The sequence below is a fragment of the Centruroides sculpturatus genome, unplaced genomic scaffold, assembly GCF_000671375.1.
Source record: "Centruroides sculpturatus isolate CEXI.00-Female unplaced genomic scaffold, Cexi_2.0 scaffold1019, whole genome shotgun sequence".
In the NCBI taxonomy this organism is placed as follows: Eukaryota; Metazoa; Arthropoda; class Arachnida; order Scorpiones; family Buthidae; genus Centruroides; species Centruroides sculpturatus.
In genome coordinates this window covers 269,988-290,861 of record NW_019385301.1, presented here as the reverse complement: position 1 = coordinate 290,861, position 20,874 = coordinate 269,988, and the positions used below count along the sequence as shown (strand labels likewise).

At 26.9% G+C, this 20,874-nt stretch overlaps 1 protein-coding gene across 2 annotated transcripts in view; it reads left to right on the top strand.

The window, feature by feature from the left end:
• LOC111637365 (STE20-like serine/threonine-protein kinase) overlaps window positions 1–20,874 on the top strand; it is a 73,237-nt gene that overhangs the window by 26,107 nt on the left and 26,256 nt on the right. For both annotated transcript variants that reach the window (XM_023382838.1, XM_023382837.1), the window contains exons 5-12: window positions 1,093–1,287; window positions 3,412–3,493; window positions 5,282–5,395; window positions 6,871–6,994; window positions 9,170–9,365; window positions 11,356–11,474; window positions 15,548–15,659; window positions 18,808–19,504. In XM_023382838.1, the coding sequence (XP_023238606.1) occupies window positions 1,093–1,287; window positions 3,412–3,493; window positions 5,282–5,395; window positions 6,871–6,994; window positions 9,170–9,365; window positions 11,356–11,474; window positions 15,548–15,659; window positions 18,808–19,504 (1,639 nt within the window). The remainder of the gene's footprint in view (window positions 1–1,092; window positions 1,288–3,411; window positions 3,494–5,281; window positions 5,396–6,870; window positions 6,995–9,169; window positions 9,366–11,355; window positions 11,475–15,547; window positions 15,660–18,807; window positions 19,505–20,874) is intronic.

The following is a 20,874-nucleotide window of genomic DNA, read 5'->3' as shown; positions in this document are numbered from 1 at the left end:
TATATATATATATATAAACATTTTGGATTATATTGTACCAAATAGAAAAAGGCATAATTTAAAAGTTAAAAGTATTCAAAAATTAAGAACAGCAACAGTTATAATCAGTCTACAAGTCTATATACAGTAGAGTGTCATTTAACTGAATCAATTGGGGACTGGGGTTGTTCAGATAACTTATTTTTCAGATAACCAATTATGTACAAAAAATATATTAACCTATCCCATGTTGAAATTTTTTCCATTGTGTGTCACTTTGTGTTGAATTTTTGTCGATGTTAAGCCTAACAAAAATTTTTGTAATAATAATAATGTGGCTATTGTATCGTTAAAAATTATTTCTTTATTTTTTACAAACAAAATAAATATATTGAAAAATATAAAAACAAAAAAAAATATTTTAGAAGTATTTTAATATCAAAAATGTTCGATTCAGCACGACACACAATCCTCAGAAAAACATTACACAAAAGTGCCAGTGTTGCCAGCTAAAACACACACCACCAAAAAAATATTGGAGTAGCCCAAAACATAGCCAAAGGTTGCAGTGCCACAGCACTAGTGGAAATTTAAATTTCCAACTGGAACACTTTTGGTTAACTGACATTTCAGTTGACCGACTTTTGGATAAACAATGCTCTACTGTGTGTGTATATATATATATAATCATATCATGGAGTAATGCTAAAAGTGATGGTCTGCAGACTTAAGTCAGGCTGAGACACATCAGCTGGTTTACAGAGTTTTCAGAAATAAACAGTGTTAAATAATAATCTGACACTCAAATAGCAAAAATATGATACTGTTTCCTAGCATATTGAAAAAAACATTACCAGTTTTCTATTGATATGTCAACTAATCTGAGAGCACTGTCTTAGAGTATTTTAATACAAATGTATGTAAAGTATATTTCATTTTCTTGTTTGTCATAATTTGTTTTTTAAAAATATTGCAGTTAAATGATTTTGTTGTTATGATTATATTATTATTATATTAAAATAAAAGTTAATTATTGTGTTTATTAATGTTAAAATCAAAATTAATTTTATAATTAATTGCTTACATGATAATAAAATTATACATTTAATTTAGGATGGCACCAGAAGTAGTATTATGTGAAACATTTCGAGATAATCCTTATGACTATAAAGCTGATATTTGGAGTTTAGGTATAACTTTAATTGAATTTGCTCAGATGGAACCACCTAATCATGAAATGAGTCCCATGAGAGTTCTTCTAAAGATACAAAAATCTGATCCACCATCTTTGGAACAACCATCAAAATGGTATTAAATTTAATTTATTCATGAATTTAAAAGATAAAAAATGTATGTGTAAATTATAGTTGTGATACTTGTAACTAAATCATTATTGGCTAGTTTGAAGTTATTTAAGAAAAATAAAGATAAAAATGTATATAAAATTTTAAAAATATAGGATAAATGCTAAATATTTACAATTAATTCAGGATCTGAGTTGACTTTATATAATTCTGTATAATACTAGCTGTTATCTGTGGCTTCACCCACGTGGAATTTGCAAATTGATAGAAATAACTCTCCCTCGATACTTCACTAAGATTCTCAACATTAGTTATTACTATAAAACAAAAAATCACATCTAAAATAGTACAGTAGAAGACGTTCTTCAGGTTAAGCCTTAACCCTTTACCACTGCCATCTTGTTTATGTTAATTTTATAAACTGTCCGAAGACAATATAGGTCAGTCAGGCAATATTATTTTAAAAATTCACCAAAAATCAAATTATCATTATATTCATATGAAAAAAATTACGTACATTTATTATCTTTAGTTTTAAATACAATATTTTTCAATACATTTTATTAGAAAAATTTATAAGAAAAAAGTAATATATATCAGAACTGACATTTAAACTTGATAACTTGTAACATTTTGTCAAAATTAACATTGTTTAGTTTGTTTTTTGCTGGCAATGAGCCAGAGAGACATAGAATATTGTTCTGTACAACTCTATATAACACTTATGCATGTACGTTTATTTGTTGTGAAATTATCGCACATTATATCAAACATTTGTTTGAAATCAAAACTTTATTATGCTATCAACTAATATAATGAACTAATATACTTTATTCACTTCATATCGAATAAGAATATAAATTTTTGTAAAAAACATATGATTTACCAGTAGTAATACATGCAAATTTTGCTGATATTTTAGATTAAAATAAAAAAAATATATAAAATGTCAGAACTGAAGGTCACAACTTGAATATTTATAACATGTTGACTTATTATAGCATAAATGAACTTATTAAAGTAATATTATTGCATGAATATTCTAAAAATGAAATAAAAAATTATCAGAAAAATAAATTAAGAAAAAAAAAGCATTAATTAAAATTTTTAAGTCAACAAAACACCACCTGGGGAAAAATATGCGAAACAGACGATAGACAAGACACTGCTGCCAAGTGCTGACATCTGTTGTTAATAAATTTTACAAAAATCAATTTTTACTAGGGTAACAATGAATCGGTACCTTCAAAGTTTTGCTTAACAATGGGTGTTACCAATCATTCAGTACTTTCAAGGGCAAAAGGTTAATCCTCTCCCTCTCCCCCACAGGGAATTTCGAAAAATCTCTTCTTAGTATGCATTTTTACGACATACCGTAACTGTGTACCAAATTTCACCTCTTTAGGTTCAGCAGTTTGCTCTGGGCAATGATGAATCACTCAGGACATAATTTTATATATCACAAGTTCGGACATGTGCACTGCATATCTCGCCGACCACGCGACTTCACTGCACGGTTATCTATCTCGTATATGTCAAGAAACCAGAACAATATTGAGATGTCTATTACTAATGGAAGAAAGCAAGGAAACCTGTTAAAAGACAATAGTGTGTTTACTCAGAATGTAGTGTATAAAAAAATTTCATAAAGAAAAATTTTAATACATTTTTAGTATAAAAGTCATCATCTGTTTATGTGTATGTAAGTGAATTCTCTATAACTTCTATTTTTGTCCACTCACAAGTACAATATTGTTCTGGTTTCTTGAATAGAATAAAGCAACATAGAGTAGGCCAATAGTCTTGCCCCTCGCCACCCGTTGACACCAAAAATATAACGCTTACCTAGATGATATCTTTTAATTTATATGAATGTTTAATGTAATAATATACAGCCTATGTCCACCATAAAGGTCCATTCTAAATATTGGTGAAAGAATTTTTGAAATTGGATGAGTAGTTTTGGAGATTATCTACTACATCCAAACTTACAAACTTTACCTCTTTATAATATTAGTATAGGTGAAATAATGAAAAGTTTATTTTTATATATAATTTATTTGAATTAGAATTATATTTATCAATTATCTAAAATTTATTTTTACATTTTATTATATATTTTTAATAGGACTAAAGAATTCAACAATTTTGTTAATCTCTGTTTGACGAAAGATCCTCAACAAAGACCAACAGCAGATGAACTCCTAAAGGTAATATTTTAAATTAAATATTAAATAATGGAGTAATATATAGTATATATCAGTACCATACTATCATGTATTTAAGTTTCTTATTCATAAATATTCTTACTAAAATACAAAATAGTTTATAATTAAAATTTCAATAAATCAATTATTAGCTCATTATTTGATGCTCTCTTATAAAGAAAATTAGTTATTATTTTTTATTTATTTATTTTCAAACTTTTTAAGTAGAATTTGTTTATTTTTTATTAATGGACATTGTTATCAGAATTAGAATGTTCTAAAATTTATAAGTTAAAATATACTCCTGCTTATTATAATTAGTGTTTTGGTTATAGTTATCATTATCTTCATGTAAATAGACATTTTTAAATACCATCTTTTCTCACCAATGATTGATAATCTGTAGTTGTTATCAGCTATCATTATATATCAATCAATGCTTTAAATATTAAATATTTATCATTTTAATTGTTATTTGCTTGCAATACAATAGATTAAATTTTTGGAATTTCTTACTTTTAATTATATGTTGAATAAATTAGTGTTAATTAATAATATAATAGAATCCTGATTATCTGAACTCCAATTAACCAAGGTTCTGTATTATCCGAGGCCTACCTATAAGTGAATACACTACTTTTTTTATATGAAGCTCTTGAGGACCTAAAGTGCTAATTCTCAGAATCATGTTTATGAGGTAATTGAGTTTGAATGTTTGATAAAAATCCTAAAATGAAAAAACCCAAAATGTTGAGATGATAGCAACATCTACAGGCAATGTTTGGAGAGCAAAAATATTAACACACACTTACTCATACAATTTTAGGATTTTTTCAAACATTCAAACTCAATTATCTCAAACGTGATTCTGAAGGTTAGTACTATATGTCCCTGAGGGCTTTAGCATTAATTTTTTATAAAACATCCCTACTCACAAAATTAAGCTTTTTGCCATTTTATAATAATTAATTATGTAAAAAGTTTTTTTATAAAGTATCATAACAGATAGTACTACATGCAGTTTTAAATGTTGATGCTGGGAAAGTTAAGCAATTCATTGCTGAATTTTTCTTAAACTATTTTATGTATCAGCTGTATAATAAATGATGTAAAAAATATTATTATTATTTATGTGATTAAACTCACTAAAGATATAAAAAGAGACTTAAAAGTGCTACCATATAAAACTTATATTTTTTAATTTTTAATCTGAAATAATCAGGGCTATCCATTTTATCCAAGTTTATGTTATTTGAGGTAACATTGGTCCATATTACTTTGGATAATTGGGGTTCTAATGTCAATAAATCATTGTATATTTCAACTGCTTATCTTTAGGAAGTGATAAAGTAATTGTGAATTAGAATTAAATAAAACAATATTTTATTTTGAATCTTTATTATTTATTTACTTAATTATTTATTTATAAAAATTTTTTATCTGTTTCTTAAACTATTTATAAAATAATATTTCTTTTGGGCAAGCATTATTTATATCCATAGTAATTTTTATTTAAAAAAATTAAATAAATTTGATTTATCAAATAAAATGTTAAAAACTGTAAAGAGAGCTATAATTTTACATATGATGATAATATATATTTTAAATTGATAATGGACTTGTTTTCTTTCTATGGAAAAGAATACAATAAAAAATACTATTTATATATAAGTTATTACATTAATAAAACTTTGTTTATATATTTTTTTTTATTAGTTAAATGCTAGACTCTGTTTTAGTGTTAAGTTTACAATATATGATTTTAAGTATAATATGAATTTTTCTTTGTAGCATCCTTTTCTCCAGTCATCACCTGTAGATCGTAAATCAATTTGTGATTTGATAAGTGAATATAAAGCTGAAGTTGTAGAAGAAGTAACTGAAGACAGTGATGAAGCACAAAATGTTTGTTCTTATTTCTTTCATTTTACCAATTGTATTAATTTAAAAAACAAAATAATTTTAAATTCAATAAGTTTAAATAATTTTTTCAGTCTTCTATTTTTATTTATTACCTGTTTTATTAAATATATATATTAAAGTATTTATACCTGTTTTATATAAATTTACAGTTACAGTATATTTATACATTGTTATAAATTCTTCAAACTGATTTGAATAATATGTTAATACTAGAAATTCTCGTCAAGCATGACAGAATACTTTTTATGAGAAGAGTAGAGATTTCAAGAAATTCAAGAAGAGTTGCTAATATTTCTACAAATTAAATAGTTTATACTATCTGTTGTAACAAAACAAAATTTCACCTGGAGTGGACAAAAATAGAAGTTATAGAGTATTCGTTTACATAAACAGATGATGACTTTTATACTAAAAATGTATTAAAATTTTTCTTTACAAAAGTTTTTTATACACTACATTCTGAGTAAACACACTACTGTCTTTTAAAAGGTTTCCTTGCTTTCTTCTTTTAGTAATAGACATCTCAATATTGTTCTGGTTTCTTGAATAGGATAAAGCAACATAGAGTAGGCCAATTTTACTCTTACTCTTTCCCCTAGGCATTTTTTTTTTATGTTTGATTTTTTTGACAAAATAGTGAGTCTTTTTAACTCTACATTGATAAAAAAAAAAAAGACGAATTGTACTGTACATATTATATGTTAGTTAGATGAACAATAACACTTTCTAAATAATGGGCTCATCAGATTGCTGCTTTTGATTGGATAGTAGAATGTCACATGGTCACTATGGAAAGATTTTTAAAAAAATTTCTTATAGAAGTGACATAAAGTGGCTTTTTTTTTTTTACAGTTTAAACTTTAAATTTAATGAAGTAAGTTTAAAATACACCATTTGACAAAATACTTAAAAATGCAACTTAAGAGAAGTTCCATTGTCAAACATGAACAAATGACATCACTGTAGCATAGGTGCAATCATCAATCCAAAATCAATAAAATGTTTATTCTATAGCTAATATTTCTGCAAAATAAGTAACCTACACTTTCCATCAGAACATAAAACAAATATAATCAAAATTTCATCTGGATTGGACAAAACCTGCAAGAGTTATAAGAAATTCATGCATATGCACACATGACAGCTTTTCTATTACTAATGTGTAGAAAATATTTTAAAATAATGTTAAAATTTTATCAAATTTTTAGCCTTATTAAATATGATAAAATGTTACACTAATAATAATAATATTTTGTTTAATAGTTTAAATATTTTTAGCATATTATTTCTTCATTTTATTAGGTAATTATTTGGTAAAGTATATAGCTTTAAAATAGTATAAAAGAAAACTTAGGATGACTTAATTAATTATATTTACAAATTTCATTTTAATTATGATGTAATGTTTAGCATTCTTTTTATAGAAAATATTTATTTTTTAAACTGTTTTACTTTAGGATACTTACAGAGCAAGTGTATGTCGTTCCTCTCATTTAAGTGTAGAAAGTGTAGCAGAAGATAATCTGTCTAATCTTAGTGAACCTTTAGAAGAAATTGCTGTTAATAAAAGCCCCATAACTGGTGAATATTGAAATTATTGTGTGTTCATCTAATTTTATATGTAAGATAAAATATATTAAATAATTATAATTTCAATCAAACCCTGTAATATAAAGCGTAAAGAGACTTAAAAACTGGCATTTTATATTAACAAGGTTTGTATTTAGCAAACTTTACAAAAATTAAGTCATACTATCAAATGGCAAAAGCTAAATTTTCTCCCTGTTATTTCACTAAGTTTTGTTGTCTATTTTTAAACATGTGTTGCTCCAAACAAAAGCATTGTTGAGATATAGTGGCTTGAAGAAAGAATCAATGCTCATTTTTTGACATGGGTTAGAATTGGTAGAATCACAATTAAAACTACTGGATATAACAGGCTGACCTAGCTGCCAATAAATCTGAGCTAGATATGCATAAAACTACAAATTTAAAAATAATTCATTGTTGGATAATGGAAACAGTTTGTTTTTAATATTAAAAAAATTTGATGATTGGATGACAGGTTATTGTTAGCATGCTGCTGTGGGGAATTGGAAATGAATATGGTGGATTTGAAAACCCAGGAATATTTTGAGGATGGACTATTCTAGATAGGTTGAGCTCTGATTCTCACTATCTGGCTGCCCAATTGTGCACCTGGCCAAAATCCATAATGGAATTGCTAAACAAGACCATCTTAGTATCCATAGGTTGGAAAGAGTTAAAAAAAAAAAAACTTTATTTCCAATGCACATGTCAACTGTCTTAACCAGGATTGTCCAACCTTTTTTCCTAATGGGCCAAATTTGAAATTTACATATATTTAGTGGGCCACGAAGGTACTTTATATAAATATACACTTTTAAAAAGTGCGAAATGTGAATATCAAATTTTAATAACAAATATGTATTATTACAAAAAAATATTGTATTACTGACAGTAAAAAAAGAAATTATACTCACACAAAATAAAAACAAATTCAATGCAATTTTTGACATCGAATTATATAATATTGTCAATATCTGCTTTAATGATACTAGTCTTAATTCTAAAAACATTAATTAAATGGGAATCATTCAACCTATTTCTTTCAACAGTTTTGATGTTTTTAATGGATGAAAAGAACTGTTTATAACAGTATACACTACTCCACATACATAACAGTTTTCTAAATAAAACAGTTTCTGACACCAATACATCGTTATGACATCAAAATGTATCTAGTGAAACGAAAATAAGTTTTACGGCAAACTTTACCAAAATAAATGAAAATGTACCTTAAAAAATTTAGGGTGCAGTGGGCTGCATAAAAATATTAAATGGGCTGTGGGTTGGACATCCCTGGTCTTAATTAATCATTCAATGTTGTCAGAATACAATGCTTATAAGAGAAACTATAATCATTGGTGTGGCATATGTCTGCACTGTAAATAACAGCAAAAAAGTTGACATCATATGTATTATGACCAACATTAAAGTTGAAAAAGTTCTCGTGGTTGTAATGTAGCTCTTATGATTTTGGAGAAACTGTAATCAGTGTGATTTGTATTAAACAACATAATATAATTGAATCCATATATACAAAAACAGCACATGTCCAAAATGACCAGTTTTCACTTTTTTCTTGAATAATGTAGTAAAATGTTCTTTTCTCTATATTTTCATAATATCTCCATATTTATCTGAATAATGTTTGACAGTTGTAATATTTGATGAGGGCATTAAAGTTTGCCTGAGTTTGTTGAGTAATTTATAAAACATTGAGCTTCCTGAAAAATTGGAAATTTGGTCGTGTGAGGTTTTTGCATAAATCAATTCAGTTCTGATTAAGTTTACAGGACTTTGACACATTTTATATGACATATTAATCAATATTCCATATTAACCAAACTCATTAACACTGAAATACCTATCTTTGTCCTCAGGATTGCAAATTACTTCATATGATATGGTCTTTGCATAAACCAATAATAAAATAGTGGAGTTTGACTATATATAATTTAACTGCAAATAAAATTTACACAAACAATAAGAATTACTTTAATGCTAATTATTTACATTAAGTTTTTATTTAACTTATATGTATTATATTATGTTTAATTTATATTTTATTATTCTCTGAATATTATGTTATAAAAGCATAAGATTTAAAAATAATACATTTTTAACTATTTAAAAAAAATGTAAATAAATACTACTATTTCAATGTTGCAGAAAAGAAATCAAAAGCACCATTACCTCCTCCTAGTCGAGCAAAAGAGTCCTCAGGGAATCATGTAGATGATCGTAAAGAAGAAGCTAAAGTATCATTTAATAATAATTTGTCTGATAAAGTGATAGATAATGAAAAGCAACTTACAAATGAATCATTAGAAGAAGCAAATTACTCTCAAAATGTTATTTTAAACAGGTAATTTAAAATTACTTTTTTATTATTGTAAAATAGCTGTATTCTGAATTTTGAGTAAAGAGAATTCTTTTTCATATTTCTAATTGAAATTGTAGTCTTATGCATCTCAGTATATTGTGAGTTGCAAAATTGTATATGTATTTAGTGTTGAGAAATGTCAATTACAATTTTGAATTAAAAAATCAGTAATTAATAATTTTCATATATGAAAGACAATTCAATAAATTATTAAACTTTGATTATTTGTATATTAGGATATATTAGGAAGTTGTTAAACAAAATATTTTGTTATGTAATAAAATTTTCAAGATAAATTTGCAGTTTAAAAGATTAAATATTTTAACTGTATAAATACAAATATAATGTTCTGAATATAAAATTGAACATTATGAAAGTAATGACATAGTGAATAATAATTAAATGATAAAATAAGTAATTAAATTTGAACTAATTTTCCTATGCTTTGAATGATTAAGTGACTATAATAGTGCATTATGTTATGTAATTGACAACGTATGTGATAGTGTTTAGATATTTTTACAAATATTGTATGTCAGTTTTTTAAAACTACATTAAACTTGCAAAAATCAGTTTTAATGTTTCTTCAAGTGTATGAAATGGCATAAATTTTAATTTTTGTTTAAAATATATTACTTTTTGTCCTAGTAAATAGTTTGTTAAGAATAACTTAAATTTGATTATATGTAATTCACAAAATATCTTTTGGAAAATATGATTTAACTGCTGATACTTTGAAGAGACCATATGAAATGAATATTTTTTCTTAAATCAGGATTATTTTCTTAATTTTTAGAGATAAATATATTAATAATGGTATTTTATTTTGGTTTTCTGAGGCAAATATAAATATTTTATCTTCTCTCCAACTGTTATAAAATTGAAGAAAATATGAAAAATGAAGAAATTTGGATTTCTCTTTACTTGTTTTTAACATAAAGATATTTAAAATCTGATGTAGAAAAGCAAAAGTATTTAAATTTTTTTATAATATTTTTAATTGTCTTAATAAGAACTTTTTGCATCTAAAAAATCTTGCAAGAAAGATAAATTTAGATTTATCTTACTTGCAGGATTCTTTAGATGCAAAAATGTTAAAAATTCCAAGGCCATCACCCTGGAATTTTTAATGTTTTTGCATATCTAGGTAGATGAGTAGTCTCAAATAAAAGGTTGAATCTGCCCTAAAGATGATGTATTTCTGAGGTGTTGAAAAGGACAAAATATGAAGACATTTATTGTTACTTCAAATTTTGTGAATAATTGTAGATATTTGCAAACTCTATGATCATATACAGATTGATCAAGAAAAGTTGATAGTACTCAAATCAAAATCAAGATTTTGTTAAAAGAAACTGATATACAACTTTAAAGTAAACACATGACGTCACAAAAAAGACTTCTCTTGAAGGAATTTTGGTATAAAAATTTTATGTGCATAAAAAGTAGAGACATCCTCTACTCTTTTTTCAGTTATTTTTCAGCCAATATTTCAGAAAAATTTTTATGCTTTCTGTTTTATATTAGATTTTACGCATGTGTGTTCCTGGCCTAACATGATAGAATTTTGGATAGAATACATAATCCAAATACAAAACAGTTTAGTCAATCTTAATTTTGTTATAGATGTAAAAAATTTTATTTTGGGGTATATATTATAGTTTATTGTTTAAGTTTTTAAGCCCTGTTTCTATAAATTGTCCCAAACGATAAATGGAAAAAGCAAAAATATTTACTAAGAGTTTTATTTATATTTATTGTTGATGAAATTTTTCATTATTTTTAGAGAAATTAGTATGATCTATAGCTATTTCTAACACAGGACTTTGCAAATTCAATTTATTATAAATGTTTGTAGATTATAATAATTCTAAGTAGTAATTATTTTTTAAATTTAGTAGATTTGAATATATATTTATGTAAAGATATTTTTGAAGTTTAAAAAATTCATTATTTATAGTTTTCTTTACAGCAATTTAAAAATTCATTCAGAAAAAGAACAACTTGCAATATCACCTCCACCAATATCAAGTACAACTTCAACTCCAGTTTCCAGTCCAATTCAAGCGGGTGAAGTTGTTGTTGTGTCAAGTAAATATTTTCAATAAATTAATTAAGATATTAATTTTATATAAGCAATTTTACATTATATACAGTATATACAGTAGATCCCCCCTATAACACTGTTGATAATTCCATTTTATATGAATTCCATGTTGTACGAGTCACTTAGATTTTACAAATACGTGTGCCAGGCTGTGAATGGCTCACATATTTGTAAAAACTAAGTGACTCGTACAACATGGAATTTATATGAAACGGAATTGTCAACAGTGTTTTGGGGGGTCTACTGTAATATCTGCTGAACAAAATGTGTGATAAATATGAACATAACAAATGATACCATTTCTGACAAGTCTTGCTGTTTAGCAAATTCCTCTGTCAGTCCAACATGTTGAAAATTTTAATTTTCCATGTTTTATAGTGTGAACCAATTTTCCTAAGCAAATAAAAATTGCTTTATGGTTTTTCATTAATTCCCATTATTTGCTGTCAATTTGACTTAACATTTAGAATGATTCTTTATTCTTTCACATGATTAGAGTTTTGGCAGAAAGAGATAGGTACAGTATGACAAGTCCATTGAAAAAATAAACGAACAAAACTTGATCAGTTTAAAAGTATATAGTGAATTTAAGAGTGGTCCTGATGTCTTCCTCTTCTTGTTCAATGTGTATCATCAGAAAGGACACTTTATGACTCCAAACTTTCAGTTTCAGTCTTTTATTTACAGATATTTACAAAGTATACATTGTGAACACAGAGATATGTCTAGTAGAACATGATTACATTCAGGCATAATAGATCAAGGGTGGGCAACCTTTTTCATAACATGGGCCAGAATAAATTTTACGTTTTTTCCGCGGGCCATAGTAGTTAATTGACACCTTGTGACCTGTAAATTTTTAGTCTGCAAATGTGAAATAAATAAATAAAAAGAAATTAATTACTACAGTCGACCCCCCCTATAACACTGTTGATTATTCCGTTTTATATGAATTTCATGTTGTATGAGTCACTTAGATTTTACAAATGTGTGTGCCGGGCTGTGAACGGCTCACCTATTTGTAAAATCTTAGTGATTTTAAACACAATAAAAACAGCACTATGTAGTTGGATACGACAGACATTACATTTTCTAATTGCATAGCTTTTGCACATAGATTTTCTTGATGGATGATGCGATGAGATATAAATAATTTAGAAAAATTCTGTTCTCCCATTTTTTTGTTTTAATAAGGAAATGACTCCCTTATTTTTTTGTCATTGCTGCCGCAACACTTCAGAAAATAATATTCAATTTAAACTAGACGAATTACATCGAAAAATATTTATTTATAATTTCTTCTAAACATCTCACGGGCCATAGCTGGCCCGCGGGCTGGGGGTTGCCCACCGTTGTAATAGATTACCTTTTTCACCTGATTGTTTTTTTAAAGGATTTAGTAGATCTGAAGGCTGACAGTATGGAGCTGGGCCTGTAATTCTCTTTCAGGTCCACCCTCACCAGGATCCTGACTAATTGTGTTAATTAGGCATGATGAACACTGAACCCTCCAGTAAAACCTGTTCAACTAAGCAGAAGACTAATCACTTTGTCTAAAATAGCCAAGCATAATTGATATAATTATTACTTTCATATTGTTTTACTTTTCATTTTACTTGTTGTTCAAAGATATTATAAAATACAGTACATATAGTATTGATACATTGAAACTTCTTTGTTAAAGTTACACATACAAATTTAATGATAGTGTTACTGTACTTTTGTGACAATTACATTTTGTTTGAAAGCAATTTAAAAGTATGTAAATTGCATCTACTTCATTGCTGAAAAAGTATGTAGATTGACTTGGTTGAACATAATTCAAAAGTAGTTTCACTTGTACAGTTTTCTCACTTAAATGATATTTTTCTCAGTTTCCTTGAAAGACATAAATGGGTTCCTCTGTAATTGTTTATTGTGTACTTACTGAAAATTATAACCAAGATCAGAAACACAATGGCACTCACCCTCAATGTAGTTTGAATGAACTGGCAACCTGCTTTTTTATAGTGGACTGCCAGATGATCTAATTTTTGTTGTCTTGTGCCATCTCTTAGTTGCTTTTATCAGTCATATATTCATTTTAAGAAACTGCCCATATAAAGAGCCCTAGCATATTTGGTCACATTACCATTAATGTAGTCAGCATACTAGCCTGAATAATAATGTGAAGCATAGAACTAAATTAACTGCTGAAAGTTGTTGCTGGGAAGGAGGCTACAGTGACAGTCATCAATTTCTCTTTCTTTTCATGATTCATATTCATGAGCACAGCTCATAGAAGGCACTGTTGTCAATAATTTTTGATAGTTTAGGAACAGTCACAAGCTTCTTTAAAAAGAAATCATGTTTTTACTGGATAGTTGTTTTTTCTTTATATTATAAAGTTTTTTTTATAGCAAGTAAGAGCATCCTGTGTGTTTTTTCAAATTTTGCAAATTTTTCATAATTGATTTCCATTTCTTTTATAATTTGTAAATCATAATTGAAAGAAACAAATGTCTTTCACAATTTTTTTATTGTGAACTTTCTTGATATGTCAGGTATAACACATTTTACTATACTGGATAAAAATTCTTGCAAAATCTTTGCTATACTGATGAAAATTTGATATTAACAAGCATTAGCAATAATTTAAAGGATATTTTAACTTTTAATGAAACTTTAACTTAACATTACAATATTCATTAATTAATTAATGTTGGAAATTGTCACCATATATTTTGTTTTTTGTATGTCATCCAATTGATAAGGATCAGTAAGGCCCAAAATGCATTTTGGTTAAGTTAATTAAATAGACTGGGTGTGTAATAAGCCTGTTCATTAGTCATAAGTAACTAAGTAGTTTTTTATAACAAAATCTGTATTTATCTAACATAAGATTTTCCTTCTTTCATCAATAAAACAGTATACAGTAAAGTCTCAGTTTAATGGACTAATTTTGGTGAGGTGGTGTCTATTAAAGCTGAAAGTTCATTATATAATAAAGTAGGTTTTCTGAATGTAAATGTTAAAAAATTGACAAATTAGTTAGTTTATCTCTTTTTACTTGTGTAAATATGCTTGTTTAATTAAAATTATGTATGTATGAGAAGTTTAATTTCACAGAAAAGTTTTCTGTATTGTGTATGTTATAAATCAAAATAAATATTTTTTTGAAAAATACTTTCATTATATTTAACTAAACAAATAAATGTTCTTAAAAAGAAAACAAAATTTAAATTTGACAAAATCCCCAGAAAAATTTCCTATTTGTTTGTTGTTGAATGATGATATATGGAGACACTTCCTGTGATGCAAAGTTAAGAGCACTTACTCTTAGATTTGAAAAAAATACAAAAAGCATTTTAAAATTAATAGGCTGTTAATTTTCACATATGACAAGTTAAATTCAGTTTGTTAAATTGAGGTTTTACTGTATTTTGTAATTACTTGTGTGGTAGTTATTAAAATTTTGCATAAAAATAATTTTTTTTTAAAAAACTCTTTGATAACATAATTATATATTAATAAATTATTTGATAATTTGTATTTAATCTTTCACTTTTTATTTATTTTGGAATTTGTAATATTACAATTTCTTATTAAATGAATTGTGATAAAAATTGTACTTAATGCTCAAATCATTCAGCATTCATTATACACACATCACACATTACTATGTCTAAATTTTAAAAATTGTTTTTATACTTTTTATCTGAAAAAGAAATTAAATTAGAAATCTTAGAATTAAATTGGCCATTTAAATGGCTGGTAAAAATGACTGGTAACTGGTGACTGGTAAAAATGTTATAACTTCTGTTTTCAATTAGATTTCATTTAATGATGATATTTTTTAATTAATGGCTAAAAAATTTTGCAAAATGTAGATTCATAATAATGATAAGAGTCTTATACATAAAACTGAAAGTTTTGATCATATGTAAAACTTCCCATTATTAATTGTTCTATCACTTAGTACAATTTGACAATATATTTTCATATTTAGGTTTTCTCTTGTTTGATTAAAATCCAAAAATGTCTTAAATATAAATATATATTTGAGAATTTTTTCCAGGTTATTCAATACAACATGAAGATATTGCATCTGAAATAGAATTAAACGATAACATTCCTGAAGCTGTTAATTTGCATGTTAAACAACAAAATAAAATTTCACCACAAACTAGGTTAGTATAATCATAAATTTTTTCTTTGATTTACAGTTTTGTATCTTTTAGTTTATATATTTTATATACTATTTATGAAATATTTTATATTATAAAATACATAAACTAAAGATATGTACTGTACTAGTTTTGTGTAAGTTAATATTAGATTATTTAAATAATAATGTAACACAAGTCAAATAAAATATAATAATGTTTTTTTGTATGACTTAAAGTGTATGTGAGAAATTTTAGCATTTATTTAAATTTTATTATTTTTTTTATTTTAAAAATCTTCTTTTAGTTTTATTTTTCTTTATTATCAAAACTATTTAAAATTAATTGAAAAATTATTACAAATGTAAAAATTTCTAGAGCATTGTAATAAATGGTAACTCTTTAAACAATATTTTATGTAATACAGTGAGTGATCGTTTAATGAACAGTTCGGATAGCGAACAAATTGGATAACAAACACTTTCATGAAAGATTTTTATGATTAGACACCGAACAAATTGGATAACAAACACTTTCATGAAAGATTTTTATGATTAGACACCGAACACATGTTCAGATAATGAACACTTTACTGAACAAACATAAAAAGAATCAACGGAAAATAACGAATACCAATTGATTTTCCTTGTCTTCAGGTATCAATTTGAAACCTTTTGGAGCGTGGGAGATGTCAACATTGATGCTCAACCCAATACCAATCAATTAGTATTAATATTCCTCCGAATTTTGAAACTATCCCTTGTAATTCCAGCTATTTGTTTACCTTTCTGACAAATAATTTTTTATAGTATTCATGAGACTGTCGGATGGGCACTTGTTAAGTTTTGTGTCGGGTTTATTTACGAAAGGTGATAGTTTAACTGTCCCATTGGATATTTGTTAACATTTTAATACCAAATTTCGAATTTCATCCGGGCCTTTCATTTAAATAATTTTTTGTGGGTTAGTTGATTTCTGTTCTCTGAATTTTTGTAAGTGCTTTTCTGAACTATTTATTTAAAAAAGAAACTGATAATATTATGGAGCCTAAAAAGAGGAGTGTCAAGAAATGTGCTCACCATAGAAACCAAGTAAGAGATAATAGCCAATGTAGAAAGTGGGCACAAGATGTCTGATGTTGCTAGGCTGTATGGCTTGAACAAGTCTACAGTAGGCACAATCTTGGCTATGAAAGATATATCAAGAAGTCTCAAGCTGCTAATGAAGTAATGAAAATCACATCTGAGAAATAAAGAGCATTTTAGAGTTCATAATGGAACCTGAAACTGATCTGATAACAGAATAACTCCAAGAACTCTCAAATGAAGAATACCAAGAAACTCAGCGAGATGTGTTTTCTTTTGAAAAAGAGGGAGATGAAAGAGGACCAATGTTGACATCTGCTACTAAAGATCTTTTGAAGAAGTGGGAGGATGTCAGAACAACGATCATTCAAGTGGCATCCAAACCAGAATAAGGTTAATAGGGTTGGGGATCTCTACAATTACAATACTATTAATTACTTCCAAAAAGTCCTGAAGAAAAGAGAAAAGCAATTGACATTGGACAGATTCTTTAACCCCCACAAACGGAAAACACGACTAATAAAAATGCAAGACTGCATATATATGTATTTTTACTATTACGTATAAATAAACGTAGTGAAAAAAGTATTCATTTATTTATTTTTTGGAGTCTCTGGAACAAATTAATCAATCAATTTCCATAAAAAACTATGGTAAATCGATAATCGGTTAACGAACAATTCAGATAATGAACAAAGTCTTGGAACAGATTATGTTTTTTAACTGATCACCATCTGTATAATCAATTTTTTAATTAATTTGATGAAAGTTTTAATTTTTCTTGACTATTTTACTATTGTAAAAGTTTTTTTTANCACTAAGCAACGTGGTCAGTTTGCACACTGCATAGCTTTTGTAGATCAGGTTGTTATTCCATGCATTTATTTGGAAGTATCTGTAGTATGTCATGAGCATTGCATCAGTCAAAATCTTTCATTGCATGAAAAGAGTTTACAAAGATTCCTGTTTCAGTTGCAGAATATTGTTGAAGTGGTATGCCAAGTTTGGGCAGGAAGGGTAAGCAAGGAGTACCTCTTTAGATAAATATTGTGATCAAAGAGGAAAACATTGCAGTAGTAGAGAGAGATTAGTTAAGGAAAATTGTCATTAAACCATTCATGAGCTTACACAGAAAACCAACATGCATGTCAGGTCTATTTCATACTTCCTTCATAAAGAATTGAAGTACTGGAAAGTGTAACACAATGAATTCTGAAGTACCTGACAGAACAACAAAAATCATTGTTATAGGGATCTCCCAGCAGTATCTCACATATAATGAGCAGGGACAGACTTTTTGACTCAAATCATTGCTGATGATGAAACATGGTGGTGGCATTTTGATCTAGCAGCCAAGTGACAAGCTCTGAGTTAAATTGATTAATTACTATATTTGTAATTGTATTTTCACTATTTTACAGTGTTTACTTATCATTTGGTATGAATGTTTTGTGTTTAAGAAATTATTGTTATTATATATATAAAAGAATAGATATGAGTTACTTCTATAGGTTTTTATAGATAATCTGTTGAGTTTCCACTTATTTGAGTAGTGATTCAATCCATAAAAATGCATAGAAAAAGATATGATTACTGACTTCATATTTGTAGCATGTTTCTCATGAGATATTCACTATATTCCATGATATGGAGCAGAGTAAAAAAGAAAATGCTTTGGGAAAGGGTATATATTTTTTCTCTGCTTGAATGATAGTTTGTTGATCCATTGCTTACATTTTATCTCATGAAAGGTGTTTTCCACACTACAATAAAGTAAGTTTGTCCAGATATAGCATTAGATATAAAATTTTATTTTAATTATTTAATGATCAGAATCTCAAAACTGTTGCAGTATCTGTAAAGCCAGTCTAATAAGTGCTGATAATAGAAAATACATACTAGTAGACAAAAAATATATATTACAAAAAGATTTTTATTTTAAAATGTATCTCAAAGAATTTAGTTTTTTATTTTATTTCATAAATCTTTTATAATTTCAGATTTTAATAATGCAGAATTTATCACTTTTACTAATTGAATCTTACTTCTGAAAAAGATTTTAAATGTTATTCATGTTACTTTTTCAGAAAAGAACAAACTAACTGGAAAGCCAGTGATGGTGAAGTTACTGTTTCTTCAAGTCATAGTATTTTAGACTCTAGTGATGAAAGATCAAATTCAAACAAAGATACAACTCAGGAATCTGCACACGTTTCTATTGTTACCATTGGTGATGTGGAAGAAGTAAAAGATTCATCAAGACATTTAGACAATTCACCAATAATTTCTAATAGTGTAGAAATTGAGAAAAGTTCCAATAGTTTGGAAACTAATGATGTAATTGTTGTGAGAACACCATATTGTGAGCAGTGGGAACGTAAAAGTGCGTGTACTAATGAAACTTTTATTGAGGATAAAGTTAAAGAAGATAAAATATATGATGATAATTTTGGACAAGATAGAATTTCAATAAAGACTTCATCTAGTGCATCATCAGAAGAAAAGCCAAAAATTAAAGTAAATCTTAATTTAAAGAAAGATAATTCTGTTGTTTCTTCTGTACATTCTCCAAGCTCTATTAGTGAAACTAGTAATGCTTCCTCAGGAAATGAACTTGTGTACAGTCCATTATCAGAAAATGCTAAAAGTATCAAAGTTAAAAAACAAACAAGCGATACAGAAAGTGTTTCAACTCTTGATAGTATGGGAAGTAGGAATAGTAGTGATAAAGAAAACAGAAATAAAGAAGAACCAGAGATTATATACAGGAAGAAAAAAGAAAAGGTTTGTATAAATTTTAATATATAATGACAAAAATTTAGTAATAAAGTGTAGGTTCAGATTAAATATAAATTCAATATTTAACTTAACATATTCTTTACAACAGAAATTAAGAAGTAGGTAAATATTTTAGTGTTTATCAAAGAAATACATTTTTCTACATTTTTCCTTTTAATAATGCATGTGAATAATATAACACTTATGCTTTATGCTTGCAATATTTAATACAATCAAATATTGCAAGCATAAATCATAAACAGGCAATAAAATTTCTTAATATTGCAGGCTATATTAATAAACAAAATATATTTTTGTTAAATATTAATAACATATTTTGTGATTACTAGAATTTTATAAATGTTTCTCTCTTCTCTTGTTAGCTTTTGTACTCAAAATTGACAAGCTACAGGTAGTATTTATATGCATATTTTCTTGGTGAAGGGTAGCCATATAAAAAGGCATGATATAACAAATAGTTCATTACAATAATTTAGATAATTAAAATTGATAAAATGATTTTATTGAAATTCACATATATAAGGGTTATTCAAATGAAATGCTGATAGCATTGTTAATATTTGATCAGGTGGATGGTAGCTGGCAGCAGTATACATGCTGAGACATGCAGAAACACTAAGCAACGTGGTCAGTTTGCACACTGCATAGCTTTTGTAGATCAGGTTGTTATTCCATGCATTTATTTGGAAGTATCTGTAGTATGTCATGAGCATTGCATCAGTCAAAATCTTTCATTGCATGAAAAGAGTTTACAAAGATTCCTGTTTCAGTTGCAGAATATTGTTGAAGTGGTATGCCAAGTTTGGGCAGGAAGGGTAAGCAAGGAGTACCTCTTTAGATAAATATTGTGATCAAAGAGGAAAACATTGCAGTAGTAGAGAGAGATTAGTTAAGGAAAATTGTCATTAAACCATTCATGAGCTTACACAGAAAACCAACATGCATGTCAGGTCTATTTCACACTTCCTTCATAAAGAATTGAAGTACTGGAAAGTGTAACACAATGAATTCTGAAGTACCTGACAGAACAACAAAAATCATTGTTATAGGGATCTCCCAGCAGTATCTCACATATAATGAGCAGGGACAGACTTTTTGACTCAAATCATTGCTGATGATGAAACATGGTGGTGGCATTTTGATCTAGCAGCCAAGTGACAAGCTCTGAGTTAAATTGATTAATTACTATATTTGTAATTGTATTTTCACTATTTTACAGTGTTTACTTATCATTTGGTATGAATGTTTTGTGTTTAAGAAATTATTGTTATTATATATATAAAAGAATAGATATGAGTTACTTCTATAGGTTTTTATAGATAATCTGTTGAGTTTCCACTTATTTGAGTAGTGAT